At 39.6% G+C, this 27,977-nt stretch overlaps 1 protein-coding gene across 3 annotated transcripts in view; it reads right to left on the reverse strand.

The window, feature by feature from the left end:
• Positions 1 to 5,594: 5,594 nt before the first annotated feature.
• Positions 5,595 to 27,977, reverse strand: part of SLC1A2 (solute carrier family 1 member 2) — a 99,495-nt gene continuing 77,112 nt past the window's right edge. For all 3 annotated transcript variants that reach the window (XM_051620160.1, XM_051620159.1, XM_051620161.1), the window contains exons 8-11: positions 23,426 to 23,620; positions 21,241 to 21,375; positions 9,840 to 10,071; positions 5,595 to 6,792 (exon numbers count right to left, since the gene is read on the reverse strand). In XM_051620160.1, the coding sequence (XP_051476120.1) occupies positions 6,718 to 6,792; positions 9,840 to 10,071; positions 21,241 to 21,375; positions 23,426 to 23,620 (637 nt within the window). In that variant the 3' untranslated portion in view covers positions 5,595 to 6,717. The remainder of the gene's footprint in view (positions 6,793 to 9,839; positions 10,072 to 21,240; positions 21,376 to 23,425; positions 23,621 to 27,977) is intronic.

Genomic DNA, 27,977 nt, shown 5'->3' on the forward strand with positions numbered 1-27,977 from the left:
GTATTTGTCTAATGGGAACAGATGGTAATAACAGAGAAGCAACTCTCACTTGTCCTGTAAGAAAGCAGGAGGTATTTGTACAGATGCTACACAATTACATTGGTCCCATGGTGGTTCTGTTGGCTCCTTTTCAAGAAGAAAAAGGTACATGGCCAAATCTTGAACTCTTTCAACAGGTTGAACTCATTGTACTGTAGCAAGATGAACTGGGTACCCAGTAACATATTTTTTGCCCACACAGATCTCCAGTTTTCTATAAACAGTATTCTGTGTCAGCCAATTATACATGATCATACCTTAAGAAAAGACTGCAAGATTTGAGAAAGTGACACAAGAAAAATGACAAAAATGAGGGACAATTGTCCAAGACAGTCAATGCATAAGATTGTTTAGATTATTATAACATTATTCCATACTGAACTGCAGCATTTAAGGACATTGTGAAATTTCTATTTTCTTCTTGCATTTTGTGCTTTGTTTATAATCCATCATTAATCGTAACACAAAAATATTTCATCAACCCTAAATGTTATAGGAAACCAGTTTTGTTCTAAGGTACAGAGACATTTAGAGGATTATCCCCCTATGTTATTTGGTCACATAGAAAACACTTTAAGAAAACATTAGTTCTGTAAATTACAGATACGAGGTAATATATTTCAGTCTATACTGAAAGAACAAGCAAGAACAAGCTCTTAAAATCTGTAATAATTAAATCAGTATTGAGCATATAATATTTAACAAGGAAAATACATATGCAGCTTTGACTCATGCATTCTACAAGCTAGAGTTCACATCAGATCACAGGAGAAGGGATATATGTAAGAAAGAACCAGGATAAGTTGGATAAAAGTATATGCAATTGTCTTTAAGACAGAAGGACAACCTATAGTACAAAAGAACTCACAAACACCTACAAAACCGCATAGTGGAAATGCTCTAATCTACAATACTGACTGCAAAATCAAATTGTAAACATATTTTGCATACAATTTTTGAAAAACTGGGGTCGGGGCGGGGAAGATACATAAGTGTCTGCAAGCTATCTATGTATAAAGCAATCTACTGGTACCAGATAAATCTGATTGTGTGATGCTGCCTGTGACAGTTTCCCTTTGTGTAATGGTGTGCATCTCAGAGCATTATTTAAAAAAATTGCAGGACTCGTGAATTTTGAAAAAATCAGATTAGAAGGATTGGACATTCTGGCATTGATCAGCATTGTTTCTGCAGCAGATGTAGTTAGAAGTGAAAGAGGATCAAATGTTGGGTGAAGTGAGAAATCTCACAAGTCTTCTTCCCTCCCCAAACTGTAGGTTTTTTCTATGTTTGGAGCCTGGATTTTCCGTAAGATTCATACTTGCAACTGCACAACCACCTTCACCTTAGCTCTTACGATTTGTAACAACCTGGTACTGGCAAGTCACCAGTTCTCCCCTGAGCAGGAGATGTCTCTGGCATGGTGCACACATGTGACGGATGGTTCCTCTGAGCCTTGTGCCACTCATACAAGAAGGAACAAAGTATGTAGGCATCAGCAGTGATTTGACTCATTCATAGCAGGAGATTTCAATTTAACATCAAACATGACCAGGAGGAAAACAGCTGTACTGCCTTCTTTCACATTTTAATATTGCAATTCCTTGAAGTGTTACAATTACTTGAAGCTACAATCTATGTATCATTACTCAGACAAAGGAAATTGGTTAAATATTTTGCCTTCGAAATCATCAATATGATTGGAGAGAAGAAAATACCTCATCTTCCCAAGAATGCTTTCTGCTTGGAACAGGAGCTCCTATGTAGTCTCATATGGTGAATTATAGCTGAGATTAACTGTCCCAATGGACTAAACACCTATCATAATAACTAATATGAAAAATATCTTAATTGTGGCCTTAGAAGTCACAGTAAAAAAATCGAAGATCATATTCTGGCTCATAACAGAATAGTATTACAGTACATTTTTATAAAGTGCCCTATTTATATATAATTCAGTAAATTAATTCAAATGCAGAATTAAAAATAAATGAATGGAACTTTATTAAATGAAAAACAGTTATACCTTTACATGTCCACAAAAGGACTCTTCTGAGCCTTGTATTAAGGCTCAGAGCCTTTTTGAAGATAAGTACCCCAAAGCGAATGGCAAAGGTGAGGTTTAATACTGCCTATGGTTTTGGGAACTTGTGCAATTGCTGCTTTGTTGCTAGAAGGCTGTAGCAACACAAGTGAGGGTGAGGAAGCAAAGAAAATCCAGGCAGTTGCCAGAATGAATCTGTTTGAACATTGTTGCTGCAGCTTCTCAGATGAACAGTCTGCTCTTCTCAGTATCTACTGATGGAAAAATAATGACCCTGTGAGTAATGGAAACCAAATCAGAAAACTGTATTTCTCATATGTTTTAAAGTGGCAAAAAGTTTTGAATTCCATGTGCTTTGAGAAAGAAGTGGAGATCAGCTGTATCTCAGAGCAAATGGAAAAAACCCCATAATGATAGTGATCCTTATTTTTGTGTTGATTTTTAAACTCATTGCTTCATTAGAAGCATATAAAAAACAGGCAAAAAGAAGCTTCTTGGCAGAAATCTTTTGGATGTGAGAATCAATGTAATTATAAATAGCAGACAAAGACTATTCCTGAGAATGGGACTGTGAAAATCTTATAATTTAACAGACATGGGAAGGGACTTAACGTTTCTTGGAAGCCTGAGACTCCCATAGATTTCAGTGGGGCTTTTGTTTAATCAGAGCACTGCAGGCACAGATTCTACTGCAATTTTTTTAAGGTATAATTAGTTCCTCACTGAATCAAGTGGAAGGAGCACATCTCATAAAATACCTATTTCAAGCACCTTTGTGTATAAGATGTTTTTATGATGCTGGTGCAGCATTTGTCTTCTAAAGGAAGCAATGAAGAAACTAATTCAGTAGCAAAATGCTCTACCTCTTCTGTAGTTTCAATGTACAGTGTGCTTTAGTTTCAATGAATGGATATTAAGAGAATGCCTATCTACCTTCAGCAAACAAACCAAATGCATAAGCATGTCCTTAATTAAGCAGGCAATTAACTGAATCTTTGCCTGGTCTAAACTTCTTCATGTGCCAGTGTCCTCTCAGCAATCCAAAGGGCAAAGGATATCACAGTCACACAGAGAAGGGTGGGGGACACTGACAGAGCAGCAAAGAGGAACGTAGAAAGAGACGTTCATTTTTTTATGAATTACACAGGAAAAAAAACCCTTTCTACTGGGCTTTTCCTTTAACTTAGCCACCCCAGGACTACAAACAAATACAGAAGATTTGCCAGATGAAAATTAATGCATCAATAATCCTAGTAAAACTAAAAAGAGACTGTCCACTAACCACCACTGCTTGCTGAAACGTGAACCTTTTATTAGCTGAAGTGGCCAGTCACTGGGTTACTATCTGTTTATCTAGTTAAGTAGCAACCCAGCCTCATGTGGAATGAGCAAATCGAGAAATGTAAGCCAAGAGTGAGTTACATTTTTCCAAAGAAATTGAAAGCTTTTTGATTGTTAAATACGGTGCTGTGCTGGAGGAATACTATACTAAATATTCAGTCAGGCTAAAAGCAGAAGAGCTTTTGAAACATCCCTGAGTTACTGTATCTACAGAAATACTATTTTTAAAATACAGTCTGCTATTCTAATCCTAACAAAAGATGCAAATTTATTGTCCCTTATGTGGGTGGAGTTTCTCCAGTATCTCATTTCTTCCCCCCCTAGTCTCCACCCAAAGAAGCACTCTTCAAAGGACAGTATGTCCCAAGTGGATAACTGTAAGCATATTCCGAGTACTTCCCAATATGTAATTCTGTGAAGTTGCCTAGTCACATGTTGCTGGCATTCCTATTTGTTTTAAACTGCTAAACAGTTTCAAATGACAGCTAAAAGTGTATGGACCAGTTTTGTAAAGCTACTTTCAAAGCAAGCAATGGGTGTGACTGCCCCAAAGAAACTGCTATGGAAAAGAGGTGCAATGTCATCAATTAATGGGTGAACTGTGCTATGAAACTGGAGTAAACATTGCATGCTATTCTTGCATATAATTACCACCCAAATCACAGTATATTTCACTTGATGAGAGCCAGTATGCTCATAGTTGGGAACATTTTAGAGTATCTACACACTGTTCCAGGAACATTTCTGGCACATAACCCAGTTGTACAAATGTCTTTGAATTCAAACGGGGAGGAGCAGCAGCTATTTATAGGTTATCTATGGATATGCTTATACGAATGACTGAAGAAAAGAGAAGATAACTTGCATACCACTTCTCCGAATATCCTGCGATTACATCCTTTACTAAAAAAATCCTTAAAGTGCTTCAGGAGGCCTCTGTAAAAGGTTTTCACCTCTAATACATGTTACAGACCTACAGAATTAACAGTGGATCAGTATTTGTTAAATGACATATGCTATTGTAGCCATTGCAAGTGAGGACAAAAATATGACAGAAAAATCACAGAATCACAGAATATTAGGGATTGGAAGGGACCTCTGAAGATCATCGAGTCCAACCCCCCTGCCAGAGCAGGGAAAAAAAAAAAAAAAAAAAAAAAGTAGGGCAGATCACTCAGAAAGGCATCCAGATAGGTCTTGAAAGTCTCTAGGGAAGGAGACTCCACAACCTCTCTGGGGAGCCTGTTCCAGTGCTCTGTAACCCTCACAGTAAAGTTCTTCCTCATGTTCAGGTGTAACTTCCTGCGCTTGAGTTTGAATCCATTGCCCCTTGTCCTATCACAGGGCACAAGTGAAAAGAGCTTGTCACTGCCTTCTTGATTCCCAGCCCTCATGTATTTATAGACATTAATTAGATCCCCCCTCAGTCTTCTCCTCTCTACACTGAAAAGCCCCAGGTCTTTCCTTGTAAGGCAGTATTCCACAACAACAAATGCTTAAATGAGGAATGATCTGACAACGGACTTGATCTTGCACACCATTAATCATGCAAGTAATCTTGGCTAGCTCAGTTTCTTGTGCATTTTTTGAGATATTTATATGAGTGCAGATGAAGAAGAGCAGATTACATTTCTATTTTAATTGCTTCTACAAAGCCAAGTATCACTTTACAGTAAGAACACATTACTCCATGACAGATCTGAGCTCAGACAGTGAATGAATGGCCTATGTCTGAATGTTTCAACACTGTTTTCTGCCATTTTTCAAGTCATTGTATGCTCATATTTTTATTCATCCTCAGAACCTCTGAGAGCTCCCCAAAAAACTGCACCTAACTGGTTCTGTGGGTAAAGCCTCCCAAGATCATGTGGCTCAGCTTTGCTATAGAACATTGCTAACATTATGGCATTCACCAGTGTCTTAAAACTGCTAAGCCTTAACAAGCATATTTTAAAATACTTCACAAGGTAGTTCTTATGACTAATTTCTTCTGACAGGATAAGTCAGCTATAATATGTTGACAAAACACCAGATGCCATTAAATCAGATGCCATGTGCTGTTAGAAACATTCCTCCGACAATACAGAGTTGTACGGATTGTTACTTTTCAAAACAGAGAGAAAGAAATGTATATTCACTGTGCTGGTCTAAATCCTGAAATTCTGGCTTATTCTTCATTCAGTCCTAACCCTATTAACAGTATATAGAATTTGGCTTAGCAGTGAAATCAGGATTTAGCCATTCCCTGCAAGATTACATATACTTGAAATCTGGTTTTCACTTCATCCGAAATGCTACTGATGATCCAAAATTTCTCTATTTCTTAAAGTAATGGTTTCAGAATTTGTTTGTAACTCATTATCAAGTACCCAATCATGACATCCATGATCAATCTTAGCAGTGCCTTACTTGAGTAGTCCTGTCCACATGAATGGAGATCATCTGACATCAGTGGAGGAGGTTGAATAGTAAGGGGCTACCTACATTGATTAAGAATGGCACAATTGAGCCCATGGTATTCTGTATCTATAACATCAGGCAGAGATTTGGTGAAGGAACTACCACCGTTGCAGTAATACTGCCTTGTATTATATGATGCATTGTGGTCACAAAGCAGCACAGCTGGATCATAAAATAAAGCTGGGACAGCTCGTAAAAACACATCACATACACACACACATACACTTACAAGTTTAAGGTCTTGTATTGTTAATTAATTGTATTGATCTGATAAAATGTCTGGAATTATTAACATCAATCTTGCCCCTGGGTTTAAGTTCAGTTTAAAGTATAACTACGCACAAAATACAGTGCTTGTTATTATTAAAACAAATAGAAATCTTCTTGGACATTTTCAAAAGGAATTTAACCATACAGTGCTAAACAGATCAGGTATGCCACAAGAGTCATTAAAACACTTGAAGGTTTAAGTGGTGCTTTGTTTCTCTTGTATTTGTGACCCTGAGTCCCTGTAGTGAACCATACTGGCACTTCGATCTTCCCATTTTGCAGCATTTACATTTTCTGTGTCTTGAACAAAAGGGGAGGCAGGTGAGAGCACACCGCACTGCATGGAATATTCTCCATTTGCACAAAGGACACAGATAGTTATGGATCATTGCTTGGAAAAGACATACAATGACTTGATGAGATCTTTGCTAAGTTTCAGTTAAGAAATTAAGTAAGCAGAAATTGTAGATATTAAACAGAAAAAGGAGAAATCTTCTTTGTTATATCTTTTGCCAGAAGATAGCTTCAGAGCTTATTAGAGATGGAGCTAGGAACCTCTTCCCTTAGTTTTCAGATTTCCAAGGCTCTTCTTCAACAACATTGAAGTCTGCAGATTTGCCATTGGTTGCCAGTGTTACCTGCAAGTAATTATCATCAACAACCGACTTAAAGGCCAATGCACTTTGAGAAGAAAAGTAATGACTTTTATATGGAAGATCATTATATTTACAGGGATTACATACACCATGTCTTGTTATATATATGTAATGTATTTATTCAGAATTCACAACACTCCCAAATAGTCAGACTCCCGTTAATTTATTATGCTGACTAGAAAACATTAGCAGGACAAAACAAGTTCCATATTTTCTTGACTTTTGCTGTAGTTTAGGGTTTTTTTTAAGAAATATTTCAGATTCTGCTCCTTTCTACAGGTTTCTCTGTATTATCAAAAAAACGTTATTTAAAAAAAAAAAAAATGTAGAAAGCTGTGTTTTTTCCAGTGAAATTCTTTTGCAAACCAGGATAGCTGATGCAAGGACATCAAAAATATGCAAGGCCAGAATAATCATGTATGTGTATCTATACAAACTCATCTACAGTTACACCACCTTTAAAGAAACGGAGGAAAAGACAAGATGTGAAGTACTTTTCATCATACCACTATTTCTAACAATGCAGTAAAAATTTTTACTATAGTCAAACCAAAAATTCCTAGTAATGCTATATTTGTCTCACATAAAGTACTGCAATATATCACTCTTGCCTGTAAAGATATTTTTTTAGGTTTTAAGTAGAAGACCTTTAAGAAGACCTATAGTGATCTATGAACTCACAGTAAATACCAGCCAGTACGTTGCATCCCAGAAATCACTAGAAATAGAACCATGCTTCAAGAAAGATAGCACCAGCCAAGTGACTTAAAAATTTTAGAAAGGTAAAATGTCAATTTAACTTTACAAAAGTGATCTAGATCTTTGTAATTGTGAGAGAACCCTTCATTTAATTCTAAATGAATGGCTCACTCTCTCCTAACTTACCTTGTAAGTTAACATCCTCAGCTTCAAATGAAAACTTAAAGACAGCTGAAATTCCCTATGCTGGATAAACTTGAAGCATTGGGACATGGAAACATGACAAAATGCACTTATTTTTGAAACAAAGTCTAGTATTTTCTTAGATATCTGAAAGGGGGAAACATGCAAGTAATGGAAAGAAAAGCTTATTCAGAAATGAAAGTCACATAGTCACATGAAATATGATAATAAAAACATACAAAAATATCATGCAATAACCAACACCCTACTCCCATACAAAGGTAAACTAATTATTAAAAATATACATTGAGCATGCAAAATTATAAACTACTAGCATTATACAAGTAATACATTACAGAAAGAAAATAGAAAGGACATGATAGCAGATTAGCTTTTCCATATTCTGACCAGAGTTGCAGTGAGCTTTACAACCCACCAGTGTATTTTACAGGATAAAGAGATGCATCATCACATGTTGCTGGCTGTTTTGATGTCCACAGTATTTTGCTACTCTAAAACATGGGAGTTGTAGACCACTTCAACACAATCTAAATGCTTTGCAAACGTCAGCATATATCCATTGCTTACAAAGTAGATTGTAACATCACACCCTTTTGGCGCTGGCAGACAGACACATGGACAAGACAAGCGACCTGCTCAAAGTCGTCTTGTGCTCAATCCAGTAAACAGTGGCTCTTTTCATGAGTTTAAAAGTGGAAAATAAGATCACAAGCAATGCAAACCTATTAAAAAAATATTTTATCAAATAAGATCTTTATTTTTCAGGGAGTTTCTCTTTTCTTTCAAATTTTTCTGTCTTTTTTTTTAGAAATATAAATTAATTACAATTTTTAATTTTTTTGTAAGTATGTATTCTCTATTTCAAATTTTTTTTCTTGCATTTTTCCCATGGAGTGATTCAAAAGAGGAACAGGAGAGCCATATCAGAACAAAATGTGTGTTTTCATTTTAAAGAAATAATTTTTATTAAAAGCTTAAAAGATTCAGGAAAAAACTGGGGATAAGATAAAAAGTTTTTTCCTACTTGAATTCAGTATTACTTTTTCCCCTGGAAATTCAAGTTTGGCCTGATATTTTCTAGAATTAAGCATTAGAAAAAAAATATATTCTAAAGAACACTTCCAGCCAGGCTGAAGACAGGTGAAAGTGACAGAACAGGACTTATATTTCAAATATATATAGTGATCAGATGATAGACTTACTGTAGGCATTCACAGTTAGATACTGGCTCAGTTGCGGTAACTGGAATGCAAGACAATCTGTTTGGATAAATGGTTAAGGCAGACTTACTGGCAAATTCACTGTGTCAAAGACAGTCCATAGGATCAGATCAGATTATTAATAAATAAAAGAGAGACTATGAAATGAAAAGTTCCAGCTTGTTTTGCTGTCTTTCTCATCTTTTTCAAAACCCCTTGATTTTAAACTGCACTATACTAGTGGTGGCTGTTTAGTAAACTTTTAACCATTAACCTCCCCAACTGTTTTCTCATTCATCTGGTAGGGTTTCTTAAGCTCACTTTGCTCTGATCAAGATGTTATTATTACTATCAATAATCCATGTTAGTTAGGGTAAGGATTAGAGAGAGCATACAATGTTTGTGTCTTAATGACTCAGGAACGATGATGGAAGAAAAGCACAAGCATGATGTATGAATGCAGGAGCATTCTGATGCTAAAGTGCATTCAACGTGTCCATCTCTGAACAGCATATCATGGAAGTCAGTCAACAAATGGCAACACCTGTATCTGATTTGCAGCTATTCTTCATTCATGTTGGCAATAAAGTTCTCTGCTGCCCTAAAGAATTTAGCAAATGTCCATAAAAGGTGATGCCATAATGTCTGTGTCTTGGCATATTCCATAATACGCTGCATCTTGCCTTTTGATATGTAAACACTGTACATGATTTTTTCCCTCAAATGACTTTTAAGAAGAGTGCAAAAAATAAACTTTTGAATTGCTGAAACTCATTCAAAATGTCTGGGGTTCATGGACCTTGTCCCATTGTTATTTACAGAATCATTTGAAAAATACATGCAGGTTAAAAAAAAAAAAAAAAAAAAAAAAAGATAAAGCATGCAATGCTATATACATGTCTCAATATCCAGAAATGTGAAAGGTACCTTGCACTCATCTACTATGACTGAGTTGTGAGCTGCAAAACCACATTGGTTTGAGTTGTTTTCCCTATGATTTTTCATGTCGTCATAGATTGACTGAGTCTTGGTCATTTCAATGTCCTCGTGCCCTTTATGATGGGAATCAATGGTGTCAAGCTCTGCCTTGGAAAGATGGTAGACAATGCCAGCACCAAAAGAATCCCCCACTACATTGACTGAAGTTCTCATCCGGTCCCTACAAAAGAAGCAAAAGGTAGAAGCTCAATGGCATGAGAAGAAGTAAAAGAGCATGGGAGCCCTGTTAATGTTACAATTACTGCATTTATTTCAGAAAGTTTCAGGCATCTTTAGAACAGAAAGATGGGAGCTTTCAAGTGAAATTGAAAAAGTTTGCTTTCCCAGGAGACTTGTTCAAACAGGGATGATGTGCTGATTCCCATGTCCCATCTGCTCATACTCATGGATTTTGGCAAGGAACTTGTGCTGGAGACACAGTCAAGATGTAGAGCTGTTCTTGACAGATCTCCCCAGCACTGACTTCTGGAGATGGAGGTTTCAATGTCAGAGTGCCAGGCTCACATCATTGCCCTTTTGTAATCTGAATTTATCAGGGCATTGAACTCAATGCTTCCAGAGAGAAGGATTTTTTATCTGATGAAGTGTTCTCATTTCTGGAACAGATTAACAAATGGCCTCTTCCTTTATTCTCACTGATCAAACTATGGGGAAAAAAAAAAAAAAAGCAAGGGCCTGAAATATCTCCATAAGGCTCATGCCATTGAAACTCCTCTCCTGGCACCATCTTCACAGATGGTCATCTGTTAGCAAAGCAGTATGCCCACTCACATTACTGTATGCCAGAGCTTGGCATATGAGCTAACCAAATATAGGTCACGGCCTACAAAATGATGAGCCTGTGACAGCATTTCAGTAACAAGTGTCACTCATTGTAGGAGGCTGCCAACAGAGGCTCACATGTTTCATTACAAACAAGCATGGTTGCTGACACTTCCTGGACAGAATACCACTGGACAGACACATCACCTTTCTCCTGTCTTGTTTTTAGGGTGTGGCTCTATCTGTCACCCTTGAACTCATGGCTGCGGATTCTCCCTAATTTCAGAGTTATTCCCCAAACCTATGCAAAATTCTTCAAAAATGCAAGATGATCTTATAAAGAACTGCAGAACTATGGACTCCTGCTACCCTTCCTACTGCAGGTAGGCTGTATTACACAAGTTGAAAACATTTATCATCCAATTTGCCTCTTCATATATGAACCAAACATAAGACTCCTGAAAATCTTCTGACTGAGAGTTGCAATTTAAAGCTACTGCAGCAACTGAGTTTAGCTTTTTCAGTTAGGTCAGAGAAGTGATTACACTGATTATTCTCAGAGGTATATGCATGAAGACTCATTTACACAAAAGGGGCAGGTTGAACATTGTGGACATTTGCCAAGTGACAGAAAAGCTAAGACCTCATTTCCCATGACAGTGATTAATTTGAAAACGCCCTTTATAGTATTTCTGATACTAGACATCTCCTTTTCATGTAGAACACTGAGAAGAAAAACCCTAAATGTATATATATAAAACCCAAACTGATCAACAACATTTATTTCACGTGTCTATTCAAGGTTATACAAAATTTTAGCCCTTTTTAACCTTTGCTCTAAAAATCTGTAAATCAGCCTTTCCTAGATGTGGAGCTGTATTACCTTTCACATTTCTCCTCTCTACACTATCATACTTACGTATTCAGAGCTTGTGGCATAATAATTTAGTTGAAGCAGTTTTGTGGTTTTTTTCTCATTTAAAGAATATCCAGAAGAAAAAACAACCTTCCAAGTACCCTACTGAAAAATAAACAAAACAACACCCCAAATTTTTTTCACATCCCCTATCTGTGAAGAGTGTTTCAAACCCGATTAGAGTGGCAGAATAGGAAATATTAGTTTCCAAGTTAAATTTTTAATAAAGACCACCAAATATACTGTGCCCTACAACAAAGAGCTCCACCAAAACCAACACCTGCTTAATTTTTTATTATTTTTTTTAATTGAGTGGTATTAAATTTTGAAAGGATTCACTGATGCCAGATGATAGAAGGATAGTATAGGAGGCTGAAAAAACAAGAAGGATGGTATAGGAGGCTGAAAAAACAAGGTGGAAAGAATACATGAAAACAATTGAAGCACAATTCAAATCTGAAAGGGTCATTTAAGGAGATGCACCAGCCCAAACTGCTGCAGAACATGCTACACTGCATAAAACAAAGTAAACAAGCTCCTATCAACAGAAAGGACAAAGTTTTGGCTGTCAGGAATCAACAGTAAAATGCCATTGACCTCTTTTGGACCAAAGAATACCCTAAAAAGAACAAAGAACTGTACTTCACATTTTTGTGAAATAAACCAAACCAATTCATTCCAACTATGCTGGAACAAGGTAAATAGAATCAATTTAGCAAAGTCATAGTCTAGTAAATGACTTGCCCAAACACAGCTACATCTGCATATTCTGTAACAGTTTCTGAAAGGATTAATGGGACTGAAAGTCAAAGTTCTCTCTCAAAAGCCAACTCAACATCTGGTAAGAATGGGAATAACTGGGATAAGGGTTAATGCCTAATTTCCTTAAACTGGCATAAATCAGAAGAATTGGCAGCTTAATAATGCAGATTAAAAAAACAGAAATGAGAAGAACTGGATCTAACTCTCTTGTTATTAATGTCATATTACATATGTAGCATGCTAGTATGCAAAAAAGCTGGAAAAGCCAGTATATCAACCTTACTAGATTTTAGAATGAAGATTAAAATCTTAGCATAGTCATGTCAAGTTTGACTCGTTAAGTCAAAGACTAGGTAACATCTTTAACTTGCCTCACCTCTTTGTCATTATAGGAAAGAGCTGAAGTTTTCTATACTCTTAATTCGATTTATATAAGGCTCTGCTCATTAACATCCAGATGTCAACTGGATCTGAATATTCTGAGCCAAGGAACTGCGTCAGAACTCAAACAATATTTTTCTGAGTTACTGAATTAAGTTTTAAATATTGTATCAGCCATCCAAGCCCATTCCTCTCTCTGCAAAACAACAATGTATTTGAGTTTGTGCCATGACATTTGCTAAGCTTGTCAGTGTCGCAACTGGAAGCTAACCAGCTTCTGGCAAGAGCAAAAGATACTGGCTTTATTCCAGCTGTTGGCTTATAATTATTGTCCTATTTAAAGTCACTGCTGTGTTGTGCTTAGTTTACACTGAGAATATAGGAGAGCTGTGAGATCTTGGAAAACTTGTCTGGTGAAAGACCTCACAATGTGAATGTATGCATGGAGGGAGAAAGGTTGAGCAATTTAATCTCTAGACACTTAAGAGGCTTGAGAATAAATCAATACAGAAATCTTTTGGTTCCAAGATGAAGGACAGACTGCCAAGTTTAAGGACAATGAAAAGTCAGGTTTGTGTTACACCATGACCAAATAATGAAAAACTGGTTTTGGTAAGATCATAGTTTCAAATGATGGTAGTATTGTAAAATCAATTGTTGTCCTGATATTTTCTTTCATCAGAAATATTGAAAAACTCATAGAGTGTGACATTTTTAAAAAGCTTTCATTATCTAGAATAGAAATGTTATAAAAGAGCTATTCCAAATATTTCTACATGGCTGGCTAGAATTACACAATGGTTCCACTTGGAATTGTCTCTTAAATATTTCATTAAATTTCTCTTCCTCTTTCTGTTAGAATTACTGCTGTATTGTTACTTGATGATCTAAAGAAATGGAAGAAGATAATGTTTGTAAGTAAAGACAATCTCTTTTTATGACCTTTTGTTTCAGATACTCTTTAGGTCTGGTTTGTGTGCCTAAAAGCTTGTTCAAAAGTTTTCTTGTGTGCCTTTCCTTAACATCATTGATGTCATGGTTTTCCATATCATCATGGCTACCACAACACAACCACTGGAAGATTGAAAATAAAGCTATTAGCTGTTGATCATGTTAATTAGCACAACACTTCCACCAACAAATTTTGTCTTAGCAGCACTAGTGGCATGGCACAGAGATTTTATCTCCCTTTTCATCTCCTTCCCTTTTCCCTCTACCTTTCAATTCTGAATCGTGTTTCAAACACACTGCTGCTTGTCTACAGAATCGTGGAATTGTCAGAGTTGGAAGGGACCTCTAGAGATCATGCTAAATCCTGCTAAAGCAGGATTGCCCAGAGCACATTACTCAGGACTGCATCTGGGCCAGTCCTGAATATCTCCAGAGAAGGGGACACCATAACCCCCCTGGGCAGCCTTTTATAGTGCTTTGTCACCCTCACAGTAAAGAAGTTTTTCCTCATATTTAAATGGGGCTTCCTAAGTTCCAGCTTGTGCCCAGTGCCTTTCGTCCTAACAAGGAAACTACTGAGTCTGGCTCCATCATCCTTGCACCCACCATTTAGATACTTACAGGCATCAATAACGTCTCCCTTCAGCCTTTGCTTCTCCATGATAAAGAGCTCTCTCTGCCCTCCCTCATAAGAGAGATGCTCCAATCCTCCAGTCATCTTTGTTGCCCTCCACTGGACTCTCTCTAGTAGTTCCCTGTCTCTCCTGAACTGGGGAGCCCTCAATGCAGTATTCCAGCTGTGGCCTCACCAGGGCAGAGTAGAGGGGAAAAATGACCTCCCTCAACCTAGTGGCCACACTCCTCCTTATGCACCACAGGATTCCTTTGGCCTTCTTGGCAACCAGGGCACATTGTGGGCTCATTGATAATTTACTGTCTACCAGGACTCCCAGATCCTCCTCCTCAGAACTGCTTTCCAGCATGTCCACCCCTAACCTATATTGGTGCATGGTGTTCTTCCTTCACAGATGCTGGACCCTACATACTTGCCCTTGTTGAACCTGATTAGGTTCTTTCCTGCCCAGCTCCAGCCTGTCCAGGTCACACTGGATGGCAGCACAGCCCTCTGGAGTGTCAGCCACCCTTCACAGTTTGGTATCATAAGCGAACTTCCTGAGGATACACTCTGTCCCCTCATCCAGGTCATTGATGAATATGTTGAAGAAGACCAGACTGAGTATTGCCCCTAGGGGACACTGCTGGCTACAGGCATCCAACTCGACCCTGCTCCATTGATCACAACCCTCTGAATTCTGTCACACAGCCGGCTCTCAATTCACCTCACTGTCCACACATCTAACCCACACTTCCTGATTTTCCTAATGAGGATGTTATGGGAGACAGTGTCAAAAGCCTTGCTGAAGTCAAAGTAGGTAACATCCACTGCTCTCCCCTCATCTACCAACCAGTTATGACATCACAGAAGGCTATCAGATTGGTCAAGCATGATTTCCTCTTGGTGAATCCATGCTGACCTCTACCAATTACTCTCTTTGCTTCCACATGTTTTGAGATGACATCCAGAACAATTTGTTCCAAAGACTTACCAGGGATGGAGGTGAGACTAACCAGTCTGTAGCTCCCTGGGTCCTCCTTCCTGCCCTTTTTGAAGACTGGAGTGACACTGGCCCTCCTTCAGTCCTCAGACACCTCTTCTGTTCCCCATGACCATCCAGAGATGATGGAGAGTGGCCTAGGAATAAAACCTGCCAGCTCTCTCAGAACTTGTGGATACATCCCTTCAGGGCTCATGGATTTTTTTTTTTTGTTAGGCCAGAAGGATCCAAATCCAGCCATTCACGCTGAAAAGTTCTTTGCCTGGCATTTATTTGTGAAAGTTGAAATATTTCTTCTTTCAGAAATACTATCCTTCCTATACTGACATTCATCACTGCTACAGCTCCATAGTACAGACATTTTTATTTCCTAAGGAGGGTTGGATGAGTCAGTGGTAACCATGCTGCTGAAGCCAAGCCTGAAATTCAACACCTACTAGTGGATAAGAACTGCTGGTAAACTTACAGCTCTGAGGTTTGCTAATGTGGGCAGAGTTCCTCAGTCCACAGGAATATTTTTAAATTATATTTTTTATTAAAAATATAATTTTATCATTAATTATAATTCATTAAAAATATCAATATCAAAAATATCATTCATTAAAAAATGAATAAACCACAGGCTCCTTTTGCACATCCTCCTAGCAGCTGCAGAATCCAACCTATTTGCCTCACTTTGAGAGCCAGCAGAAATGTGTATTTAAAAGTAGCATGCACATTGCTTTTGCCCTCCTTCTTCCATCTGTAGATTCCTACACACTTTTCTGCTTTCAGTCATTACCTCATAAATATAATAAACCCACAGAGTATCACATTTTTCCCTGTACCAGCTATAAGTCTAACTGCTGAATCCTGCCTCATTTCACCATTGTGAGTTATGATATAATGATATTCAGTTACATATAAAATGTGTAAGTCATCTTCTCTCTTTGCTTTCCTAAACTGTAAATTCCTATTCCATTTTTACCTGAAGCAGAAATTGGAGCTGCGTGCTTTTCTTGACAGAGTATAGCAGTAGATTAAAAAGATGTCAGAGGATTGTCCAAGTTCTTAAATTCTTCTCCATAAGGCAAAAGATAACAGAATTTTCTCTTCTATCTTCACATTCTGAACTCTGCTATTCCTTCTTGAATAATTTTAGTATCTGGGACTGAAAGCTACCACAAATCAACAGCTGAAGCTGTTAGTGTTGAAGGAAATGCACAAATAGCACAGAGTGGTATAGTGGCTTTCCAATACCTGAAGGGGCCTACAGGAAAGCTGGATCAGGACTTTTTGCACAGGCATGTAGCAAGAGGACAAGGGGCAATGGTTTAAAAGTTGAAGAGGGGAGATTTAGATTAGATATTAGGAGGAAATAATTTACTATGAGGGTGGTAAGGCGCTGGAACAGGTTACCCAAGGACACCATGGAAGGCCTATCCCTGGCAGCATTCAAGGCCAGGTTGGATGGGGCTCTAAGCAACCTCACCTAGTGGTAGGTGTCTCTGCCTGTGCAGGGGGGTTGGATCTGGATGATCTTTAAGGTCCCTTTGAACCCTAACCTTTCTATGATTCTATGATTCTACATCTCCCATTCTGGGCACCACAGATGGCACAGCAGAAACATACATCTTTAGAGATGTTAACATACATCTTTAGAGATGTTAAAAGGAAACTCTCTAGTATGGTAAATCCATCTGATTACTACCCACTGCTGATTTTTCAGGTTGGCAGTGACGAAATTACTACAAGAAATGTAAGGGCAATGAAGAGAGACTTCAGGGCCCTGGGACGGCTAGTTAGGGGGTCTGGAGCACAAGTCGTGTTTGCCTCCACACCTCCTGCAAGAATGGGTGGAGAGATAAGCAGGAAGAGTTTAATGATGAACGAATGGCTAAGAGACTGGTGCCAAAGGCAGGGCTTTGGCTTTTTTGATCATGGGCTGCTCTATGAGACACCTGGCCTGATGGTGGCAGGTGGGATGCACCTGTCCCAGAGGGGGAAAAGGCTTTTGGGGCAGGACTTAGCAGGGCTCATTGAGAGAGCTTTAAACTAGATGTGAAGGGGGAAGGGGAGAAAACTGGGTCTGTTGGGGACAAGCCCAAGAGGAACATACCAGGGCCTGTAGGAGGATGGGCTAAGGAGGATTTAGTCCCACCGATGTGCTCTACTTGCTTCCTGAAATGCCTGTACACCAATGCACGCAGCATGGGGAATAAACAGGAAGAGTTAGAGGTCTGTGTGCGGTCTAAGGGTTATGATCTGGTAGCAATAACAGAGACATGGTGGGACAGCTCACACGACTGGAATGTGGCCATGGATGGCTATGTGCTTTTTAGGAAAGATCGGTCGGTGAAGCGTGGTGGTGGAGTTGCTCTTTATGTGAGAGAGCAACTAGAATGTATTGAGTTTTGTACAGGGGCTGATGAGGGGCAAGTTGAAATTCTGTGGGTAAGAATTAAAGGACAGGGTAGTATGGGTGACACAGTTGTGGGGGTCTACTACAGACCTCCTGATCAAGATGAGGAAGTTGATGAGGCTTTCTACAGGCAGCTGAAAGCAGCCTCACAACTACAGTCCTTGGTCCTCATGGGAGATTTTAACTATCCCGATATCTGCTGGAAGACTTATACAGCCAGCCTTTCACAGTCTAGGAGGTTCCTCCAATGCATTGATGACAACTTCTTAATGCAAATGGTGGATAAGCCGACTAGAAGAGGAGCGCTGCTGGATCTTGTGCTCACCAACAAGGAGGGCCTTATTGAAGCAGTGGTGGTCAATGGCAACCTTGGCTGCAGTGACCATGAGATGGTGGAGTTCAGGATCCTGTGTGGGAGGAACAGAATTTCCAGCAGGACCAGAACCCTGGACTTCTACAGAGCAAACTTCGGCCTCCTCAACCAATTGTTAAGGGAAGTCCCATGGGACAGAGTGCTAGAAGGTAAAGGGGCTCAAGATAGCTGGACAATATTCAAGGACCACTTCTTGCAAGCACAGCATCAGTGTGTCCCAATGGGTAGAAAATCTAGTAAGGGAGCTAGGAGACCAGCGTGGTTAAAAAAGGAACTGCTGGGGAAACTCAAGTGGAAGAGGAAAATCTATAGATCATGGAAGGAGGGACTGGTCACTTGGGAGGAATATAGGAATGTTGTCAGGGAATGTAGGGAGGCAACTAGGAAAGCTAAGGCCTCCTTGGAACTTAACCTTGCAAGTCGGGTTAAGGATAGTAGAAAGGGCTTTTTCAAATACATAGCCAACAAAGCTAATACCAGAGGCAATATAGGCCCACTGCTGAATGAGGTGGGTGCCCTGGTGACAGAGGATATGAAGAAGGCAGAGGTGCTGAATGCCTTCTTTGCCTCTGTCTTTACTCCTGCAGGCTTTTCCCATGAGCCCCAGATTCATATAACCCCAGAAGTAGTCAAGATAGGTGAGGACATAGTAGATGAGGATTGGGTTAGGGATCAGTTGCATAATCTGGACATCCATAAATCGATGGGTCCGGATGAAATGCATCCAAGGGTGCTGAGGGAGCTGGCGGAGGTCATTGCTAGTCCACTCTCCATCATCTTCGATAAGTCATGGGTAACTGGAGAGGTGCCTGAGGACTGGAGGATAGCAAATGTCACTCCAGTCTACAAGAAGGGCAAGAAGGAGGACCCGGGTAACTATAGACCTGTCAGCCTCACCTCCATCCCTGGAAAGGTAATGGAACAACTTGTCCTTGGCACTATCTCTAGACATATCAAGGAGATGGGGGTCATCAAGAGCAGTCAACATGGTTTTTCCAAGGGTAAGTCATGTTTGACTAACCTCATAGCCTTCTATGAGGAAATTACTAGGTGGATAGATGATGGTAGAGCGGTAGATGTGGTCTATCTTGATTTCAGTAAAGCATTTGACACCGTCTCCCACAGCATCCTTGTAGATAAGTTGATCAAGTATGGGTTTGATGATCAGGCAGTGAGGTGGATCAAGAACTGGTTGAAAGGAAGAAGTCAGAGAGTTGTAGTCAATGGGGCAGAATCTAGTTGGAGGCCTGTGACTAGTGGAGTCCCTCAGGGGTCGGTACTGGGACCGGTGTTGTTCAATATCTTCATCAACGACCTGGATGAGGGCACAGAATGTACCCTCAGCAAGTTTGCTGATGACACCAAGCTGGGAGGAGTGGCTGACACACCAGAAGGCTGTGCTGCCATTCAGAGAGACCTAGACAGGCTGGAGACTTGGGCGGGGAAAAACCTGATGAAGTTTAACAAGAGCAAGTGTAGAGTTTTGCATTTGGGGAAGAAAAACGCCATGTACCAGTACAGGTTGGGGGCTGACCTGCTGGAGAGCAGTGTAGGTGAAAGGGACCTGGGGGTCATGGTAGACAGGAGGATGACCATGAGCCAGCATTGTGCCCTTGTGGTCAAGAAGGCCAATGGCATCCTGGGATGTATTAGAAAGGGTGTGGTTAGTAGGTCAAGAGAGGTTCTCCTCCCCCTCTATTCTGCATTGGTGAGGCCACATCTGGAATATTGTGTCCAGTTCTGGGCCCCTCAGTTCAAGAAGGACAGGGAAGTGCTTGAAAGAGTCCAGCGCAGAGCCACAAGGATGATTAAGGGAGTGGAACATCTCCCTTATGAGGAAAGGCTGAGGGAGCTGGGTCTCTTTAGTTTGGAGAAAAGGAGACTGAGGGGGGACCTCATCAATGTTTACAAATATGTAAAGGGTGAGTGTCAAGACGATGGAGTTAAGCTTTTTTCGGTGATGACCAGTGATAGGACAAGGAGTAATGGATACAAGTTGGAGCATAGGAGGTTTAAGATGAATATCAGGAAAAATTTTTTCACTGTAAGAGTGACAGAGCACTGGAACAGGCTGCCCAGAGAGGTTGTGGAGTCTCCTTCGCTGGAGACATTCAAAACCCGCCTGGACGCCTTCCTGTGTGATGTACTCTAGGTGACCCTGCTCTGGCAGGGGGGTTGGACTAGATGATCTTTCGAGGTCCCTTCCAACCCCTAGGATTCTATGATTCTATGATTCTATGATTACATAAAACAGTACTAGGGAAGAGATGGCTGTTGACCAGAATATACCATGCTGCAGCAGCACAGGACAATATATAAAACCTCTAGAGGCCAGCACAACTTAGAGGACTACTGAGTGTCTGTCAGCTCGGTGCAGGTGGCAGAAAAATAACCACACTGCCAAATGACATGAGAAAGGACAAGGCTTGGATAATGTTCTGTCTATATTTATAGCTTCTGCATTCAAATGTTGAACAAAAGCTTTGGAAAACTATCTGTGGGTTAACCACTTCTTGTTGGAGGACCTGCAGTGGCACTGAAGGACTTTGATCTCAGGTCCTTAAAAATGAAAGTCCATCTTTACAGTTTGAGTGATCTGTCAGTAATATTAAACTAGGGAATGAACTTCTCTCTTTCACTTTGATTTCTCATTTGTCTTTGATTTATAATCTGCTTTAGGACAGTTCCTTTCTTCAAAGTATTTTATATTTCTTATGTACAAAAAAAATAGACCTTCCCCACTACAAGCATAAAACATTTGATACTACAAATGCCTAAATCACCCTACAGCTTGCTGACAACACCCTGATGGAACCTGTATTTTCAGCATTCATCCTTCATTTTAGACTAGAATTTCAAGAAATAGAAATATGAAAGCGAAGATCAGAAAACTGCTCTTGAGCTATGTCTGTGTTAGAAAAGCACCATTAAGAATATATATGAGCACAAGCATGAGCCCAAGGGCCTTACAAGATGATATTCATAGAAAATTACTTCAGTAGCTCTGTAACAATTTGTACCAGCTTGAGAAGCTGCTTTTAGTGTCTCCTACTTCAGCCTATTTCCTTCTTCACTTCATCTGTAGAGGAGAGTCTTACAGTCTTTTAAATCAATGGCAATCAATCACTACTTTTTCTGCATGGAGGAGTGGAGTCAGCACAACTTACAAAAGCCAGTCAACAGCAACAAGCAAACTGATGTCCTGAGTAGGGAGACCCACTGCAGTAAGGATCAGAAGCATAGTGACAAGTCCTGCACTGGGAATACTGGCAGCTCCAACACTTGCAAGGGTTGCGGTCAAACTGCAAAAACAAAAATCAGGAAAAGCAGGAAGATTAATATACACATTTATTGCATGCTCATGTGATCATTAGCAAGGTCTTATTTTAATTATTTCTTCCAAGAAAACTAACAACTATATGATAAATCCTGGTAAGCTCAGGCCATAGCTTTCATGTTTGTGTTTCTCCAAAAATACTTTTTAGGGGAGGCCAGATATATGGGGTTTGTTCTGCAAGATGTAAGAGAGTTGTCTGAGAGTTTTGAAGTCTGAGAGTTGGTTATAATATTCAAATCTTTGACCTGGTGTTGTTTTCTACCAACACATCCAGGATGTTGAATCCTGAGTTTGATCATCCAGACTTGCTGAAGTTTGGTGGGTACAGGTTGAATTTTCAAGATGGCTCACTTCTGTTGATTTATGGTACTTGAAGACTGAACTGTGAGGGAATGGCTGAGAGAAAGTGGTTATTATTAAGCACTGAAGGGTAAAAGTCTCAGTATCCAAAACTCCCACAGTACAAGCCAGTGGTGTAGCAAGCCAGGATTCACCCTTGATGAAAAAAGAAAACTCAGCTGATTGTTTCATAAATCCAAACCTGTCTTTGTTTTTGCCTCTCATTTTTTTGATGCAGACCAGCAGAGTGAATGCTTGGGCTCCAAATGTTTGTAAAAATACAACACAGACCATAACAAATATCAACATAATCAATCCTATGAAGAATTAAAAATAAATTTGCCAAAGAACAAGCCAAGGGGAGAAAAACAGGGAAGAGAAGGAGAGGGGGAAGGAAGGGAAGGAAAAGAAAAAGGACTGAGGAAAAAGGAACAAAGGAAAAGGAAAAAATAAGTTGTGTCTGTGTTTTTAAACACAGACATGAGTAACACGGTACTTTGTGGGTGTACACAACATATCTCAAAGTGCTTCCAAAGCAGGGTCTTTGTGGGGGAAATCCTCAACTGTCGGCCACAGAATTAACCTGTGAGGATGTTAGCCTGAATTAGAGCAGGCAGATGTCTGGGTCTGACCCAGATAATCCAGGTTGCAGTGTGTTTGTCAGGTGTCTGGGTTAGAGTGCAACCTGGCCTACTAAACACCCAGATATGTCCAGCAGGTACGGAGGCAGGATGCTCTGCTCTGCCATCAGGCTCTGTGCACAGTGCCAGCTCCTCAGCTGATTCCTGACTTGAATTTCCCTGGTCTCAATATAATTTAATATGTGGCATCTCTGAATTCACTGTTTGCAGTCTTAGCAACAAATATGCATCCTGCAGGTCTAGCATCTCCTTTCATTTGCAGCACCCCTGAACCTTTTAGAAACCTTGGTTTTGTTATTTCAGAGGTTGGAGATAAAGAATGGAACATGCAGAACTACTATAGAAACATAGAATTAGATACCCCTTGGTAGGAGTTTCTTTAGTATTAAAAGGGTGTCATTAAAAAAAAAAAAAAAAAAAAAAAAAAGGTGGGTAGCTGAAAACTACAGGAAACTACAGGAAGAAGGCAAACTTGGCAGCCTTCACGTGTGGTTTCCATTTAACCTATTCAAAATGTCAGGCCTGCTGTCTGCAATAGCTTTTCCATTGCAAACTATCTTTAGCTGCAGAAGGCATAACTTTGCCATTGTTTTTTGTTTTTTTAATCACCATACCTAACAGGTCTTAAAACTCCTTAACAGTAAAGTCTTCAATTACCCCTATCCATTTTTCGTGAGTACTTTCTCTTGCCTTTCCAAATATTCAGCTTAGTCCTAGATATGACACTTTTGTATGAAAGGACTAGAGCTAATACTAGCAGGGTTACAGACAAAAAGTCTTGGACAGAGAATGCTGTATTTCACATTATATTGTCACCTGCAAAACTGTGTAAAACACCACCAGAATGCACTAAGGCTGCAAATGATAATACATGCATGTCACCAGAGAACCAGTACCTATGTATATGACATTCTTTTGCGTATCGTTATTAGAAATCCATGGATTTCAGAGTGAATCCCACAGCTACTGAGAAGACATCCAACCCAGTGCTTCATGTTTTACAGTCTACAAAGCCTACAAGTGTTTTGAACTGACCTCACAGTAACTATTTGGCCTCCATCTAGCTCAATTCCATTCATCTGTGCTATGAAGATGGCAGCCACAGCTTCATAAAGGGCAGTTCCATCCATGTTAATAGTTGCTCCAACAGGAAGAACAAACCTTGTTACACGCTTATCAATGCCTAGATTTTCTTCAAGACACCGGAATGTGACAGGTAATGTTCCAGCACTGAAAAAGAGAAAGCAAAAAAGTAGAAAAGACATAATTGCAATATAATATATACATATAAGGGAGCAAAGTCAGAAATTCTACTATCATTCCTTACATTTTCTACTTACATTTTCTGCTCTGATTCAAGCCTATTTTAGCCAATTTTTACATTAAGCCTACATTTAGGTGGAGATGAGACTGAGGCCAAGACAGGAACATGACTTGAATTACGGATCAGAGCTTGAGAGTGTAGATGAATTTTTCAGACTAATTTACAAATTATTTATTGCATTTTGTTCAAACAAAACAAATTCCAGACATTTTCTGATGGACAGAAGTAAGAGCATAGGGATAAAATCTAAATTTCTTTGATTGGGAATTTGTTCTGAATGGAGAAATCAGTGTTGCATTGAGAAATGAAAGTCCACACGAAATATAAAATCCACAGTGTTCCTGGGCTCTGGAGGACAGAAAAGGATATGAAACACAGCTGGAGGATAGGAAAAGATGTGAAAGATGGCTAGATGAAGTGAACAGCTCTTTCCACAAATCCAGAGCTCCTCTGTAGGAATAGTTCAGACTATTACATTCACTTGCTCAAAATAAAACACCTTCATCAAAAAATGCTGCTGAAAACAAAACATACTCTTTTTCCCTGTAGATGTAAATATCTTCTACTTCTTCCCTAGCAGGTCTGTCTGCCACAGGCAAAGGACTTGCTGCAACAAGCATGAATCTCAACACAGAATCATCTTTTCATTTCTTACTTTTCTGTTTTATCTCTGAGGTTAAATCCACCACTAAATGCAGTTGGTTGTTGCAGTTGGTTGTTGCCTGAGAAGCTGTTCTGAAAGAAGGCTGACCTGGGGAAATTTCTTTTTATTGGTGTTTCATAAAGAAGTAGCTGGAGCACATCTGTTGTGGTTTATTTGCTTTTCATCATCTGAGTTGGCAGAACTTCTCAAAGGTCTTCACTATTGTATCCCACTAATTCTGATGTCATTTCCCCTACAAAAATACTAATTTGGTCATAGAAGAGTGAAGGACTAGATTCACCAAATTATCTCAGATAAATACTGGCAACATATTATTGCTAGTGCCTTGCAACTTTGGGTTTTTCCTACTCATTAATTCATCCACTACCACAGAATCATAGAATGCAAGGCTGAAAGGGACCTCAGGATTACCTTTCTAGGCAGGAACATGGTTTAAATGAGAAGGCCCAGCACCTTGTCAAGTTGAGTCTTAAGAGTGTCCAGTGTTGGAGAATGTGTCACTTTCCTGGGGAGATTATTCCAATGTCTCATTTTTCTCATAGGGAAAAACAGGGAAAAAATCTCAGTTATCCTGGTGGCCCTTCTCTGTACCTTCCGCATCCTGTCCACATCTTTTTTTCATATCGTGGGACCATACATGAACACAGTATTCCAGATGTGGCCTGATGAGTGCTGAGTAGAGTGGGATGATGATTCCTTTATCTCTGCCGGTGATATCCTTTTTGATGCAACCAAGCACCCTGTTGGATTTATGTACTGCCACAGCACACTGTTCACTCATATTGAGCTTGTTGTCCACCAGGACCCCATATCCCTTTGGACAGAGCTTCTATCCCAAGTGCAAGACTTTACACTTGTCGCCATTGAAGTTCATAAGGTTTTTGTTAGCCCACTCTTCCAGCCTGTCTCGGTCTTCCTGGATGGTGGCTCTCCCTTCTGGAGTGTCTTCTTCCCCACTCAACTTGGTGTGATCTGCAAACTTCATCAGGGTGCACTTGATTGCTATATCCATGTCCCTTATGAAGATATTAAACAGTGCCAGGCCCAATATCGACCCCTGGGGGACCCTACTTGTGACCAGTTGCCAGTTTGAAAAAGAACTGTTTACCACCATCACTTGAGTGTGGTTTGTCAGCCAGCTCCCCATTCACTTCACTTGTATAGACCATAATGAATCAGTTTCTCTAAGAGGAGTCTATGGGAGATTGTACTGAAAGCCTTGGAGAAGTTGAAGTAAACAATGTCCACCACTCGCCCTGCATCAAACAAGCAAGCTACTTCATCACAGTAGTCAATCAGGTTTGTCAAGCATGATTTGCCCCTGGCAAATCCATGCTGGCTTTTCCAAATCACATGCTTCATTTCACTTGTGACAGTCCCAGGATAATTCATTCCATAACTTTCCCAGGGATTGAAGTAAAGCTGATGGGCTTTTATTACCTGGAGATAAGGTGCAAAAACTGTAATATTTCAATTTTACAGATAATTACACCATGGAAAAGAGAGATTAAGGAATTATTGAGATACTTACCTATAAAAATGTAGTGTCATAATAAATGTCCTAGGTTATCTGGAACAAGCACATGAGGCTGACCTATCTCGCATGGAAAACTCAAACCCTTCTGGATTGGCATACACCTGAGTCACTTCCTAAATGACTCCTCTCATCCCACATCTATGGAAATAGATTAATTAGAAGATATAAGCTCCTAGATCTTAATTTTGTGCTCAAATGATGGGACCATTCTTCGTTCACAGAGGTAATTTTTTTAAAAAGAAGTTGATAAGCCAGATACACAGTAGTAATAATTTGTGTTCTAGCAGTTTTACATTTGTAATTATGATTTATCTTACTGTGTCTTTAATAAAAGGTAATAAAATGCTTCATACTTTGTCAATTTAGCCAAATCAGAGTGAACTAATACTTTCTAAAAGCAATGTAGTATATTTTCTTTAAAGTTACTCTAGCAGCTAGATTTATAGCAGATAGCAGAAAATATCTAGTGTGTCATTAACCAATAACTACTAGGCAGTTTTCATGTCAGTTCTGGGATTGCTTTGTCTCCTACAGCAAAGATATAGGAATATCTTATTAAAAGAAAAATAATGTAGTTCACTGACACACACTGAAACTCAGTCAGGTAAGGCTCTTTTTTCTTCAGAAATACAAGCCCCACTCTATTTTAATGTCACAAATAAGATCATCAGCACAAGGTATGTACCAGCCATGGCCTACCATCGTTGCAATTAACTCCAGTGGGTTCAGAAAGCAGAGACTATACAAATATCTTCCCCCTTCAGTACTGCCACCAGGAGTGAGGACAGGTGGGCAGACCATGGAGAAAACATTTCTTTATTAGAAAAGCACAACATGTAAGAGCTTTCACAGTTCCTTAGCCTGCCTAAAGAGCTTTAATAGTCTCTGAATATAGAGTATTTGCAACTTTCAGAGGTACCATGTTAAACATATGATGGTGATTATTGTCATTATTAGCCAGGCTTTTTTCAGTGATGTCTAGTGATAGGACAAGGGGCAATGGGTGCAAACTGGAACATAGGAGGTCCCACGTAAACATCAGAAAGAACTTCTTTACTGTGAGAATTTCAGAGCACTGGAACAGGCAGCCCAGAGAGGTTGTGGAGTCTCCTTTGCTGGAGACATTCAAAACCCGCCTGGACACGTTCCTGTGTGATGTACTCTAGGTCATCCTGCTCTGGCAGGGGAGTTGGACTAGATGATCTTTCAAGGTCCCTTTCAACCCCTAGGATTCTCTGATTCTGTGATTCTATGTGGTCACTTGTCTGTGCTGCTAAGACCTGTTCCACTTCTGTTTAGCTAGTAACTGAGATCCGGTGAGGTGGTAAAGTTATTGTCTGGATAAACCCATATGCTGGAATCACTTAGAATCCCCTATATTTTTCCACCTTGGTAATACAGCAGAAAAATATTACTTCACACTAAAAAAAAAACCCTCCACAAACATTGTGTACCAACACTATAAATTTTATATGGAAAATCTAAATAGAAACTTGAACACTTCAACGAAGAGAAGCCTTAGGAAACTGTGATTTAGTGAAACCTCTGGCTAAACTATGTATCTTATAATACTGCACTGTTTATCACAGAGCCACAGAATTGTTGAGGATGGAAGGCACCTCAGGAGGTCACCTGTTCCAACTGCAGGTTGCCCAGGACCATGTCTAGAAAGGTTTTGTGCATTGCCAGGGATGGAGATTTCACAACTGCTTTGGGCAACCTGTGCCAGCATTCAACCATTAAAAAATAAGGAAAAATATTATTCTTGTGTACAGAGAGAATTTTTTGTGTTTCAATTTGTGCCCACTACCTCTCATCCTGTCACTGGGCACCACTGAGAGGAGTCTTGCTTCATCTTCTCTGCACTGTCCCATCATGTATTTATGTAATTATTACTTAGTAAGACTGCCCCAGAGCCTCTTGTTCATCAGGGGAGAAGTTGTCCAGCGGAGTGGTATCTATTGACCCAAAGAGGCAGATGAATTACAGTTCTTTTAATGCATTCCTGAAATCAAGACTGTTCAATTTTCTGATGGGCAGTTTTGAACTAGGCTTTTTTGCT

Source organism: Apus apus, chromosome 5 (genome assembly GCF_020740795.1).
Source record: "Apus apus isolate bApuApu2 chromosome 5, bApuApu2.pri.cur, whole genome shotgun sequence".
Classification (NCBI taxonomy): domain Eukaryota; kingdom Metazoa; phylum Chordata; class Aves; order Apodiformes; family Apodidae; genus Apus; species Apus apus.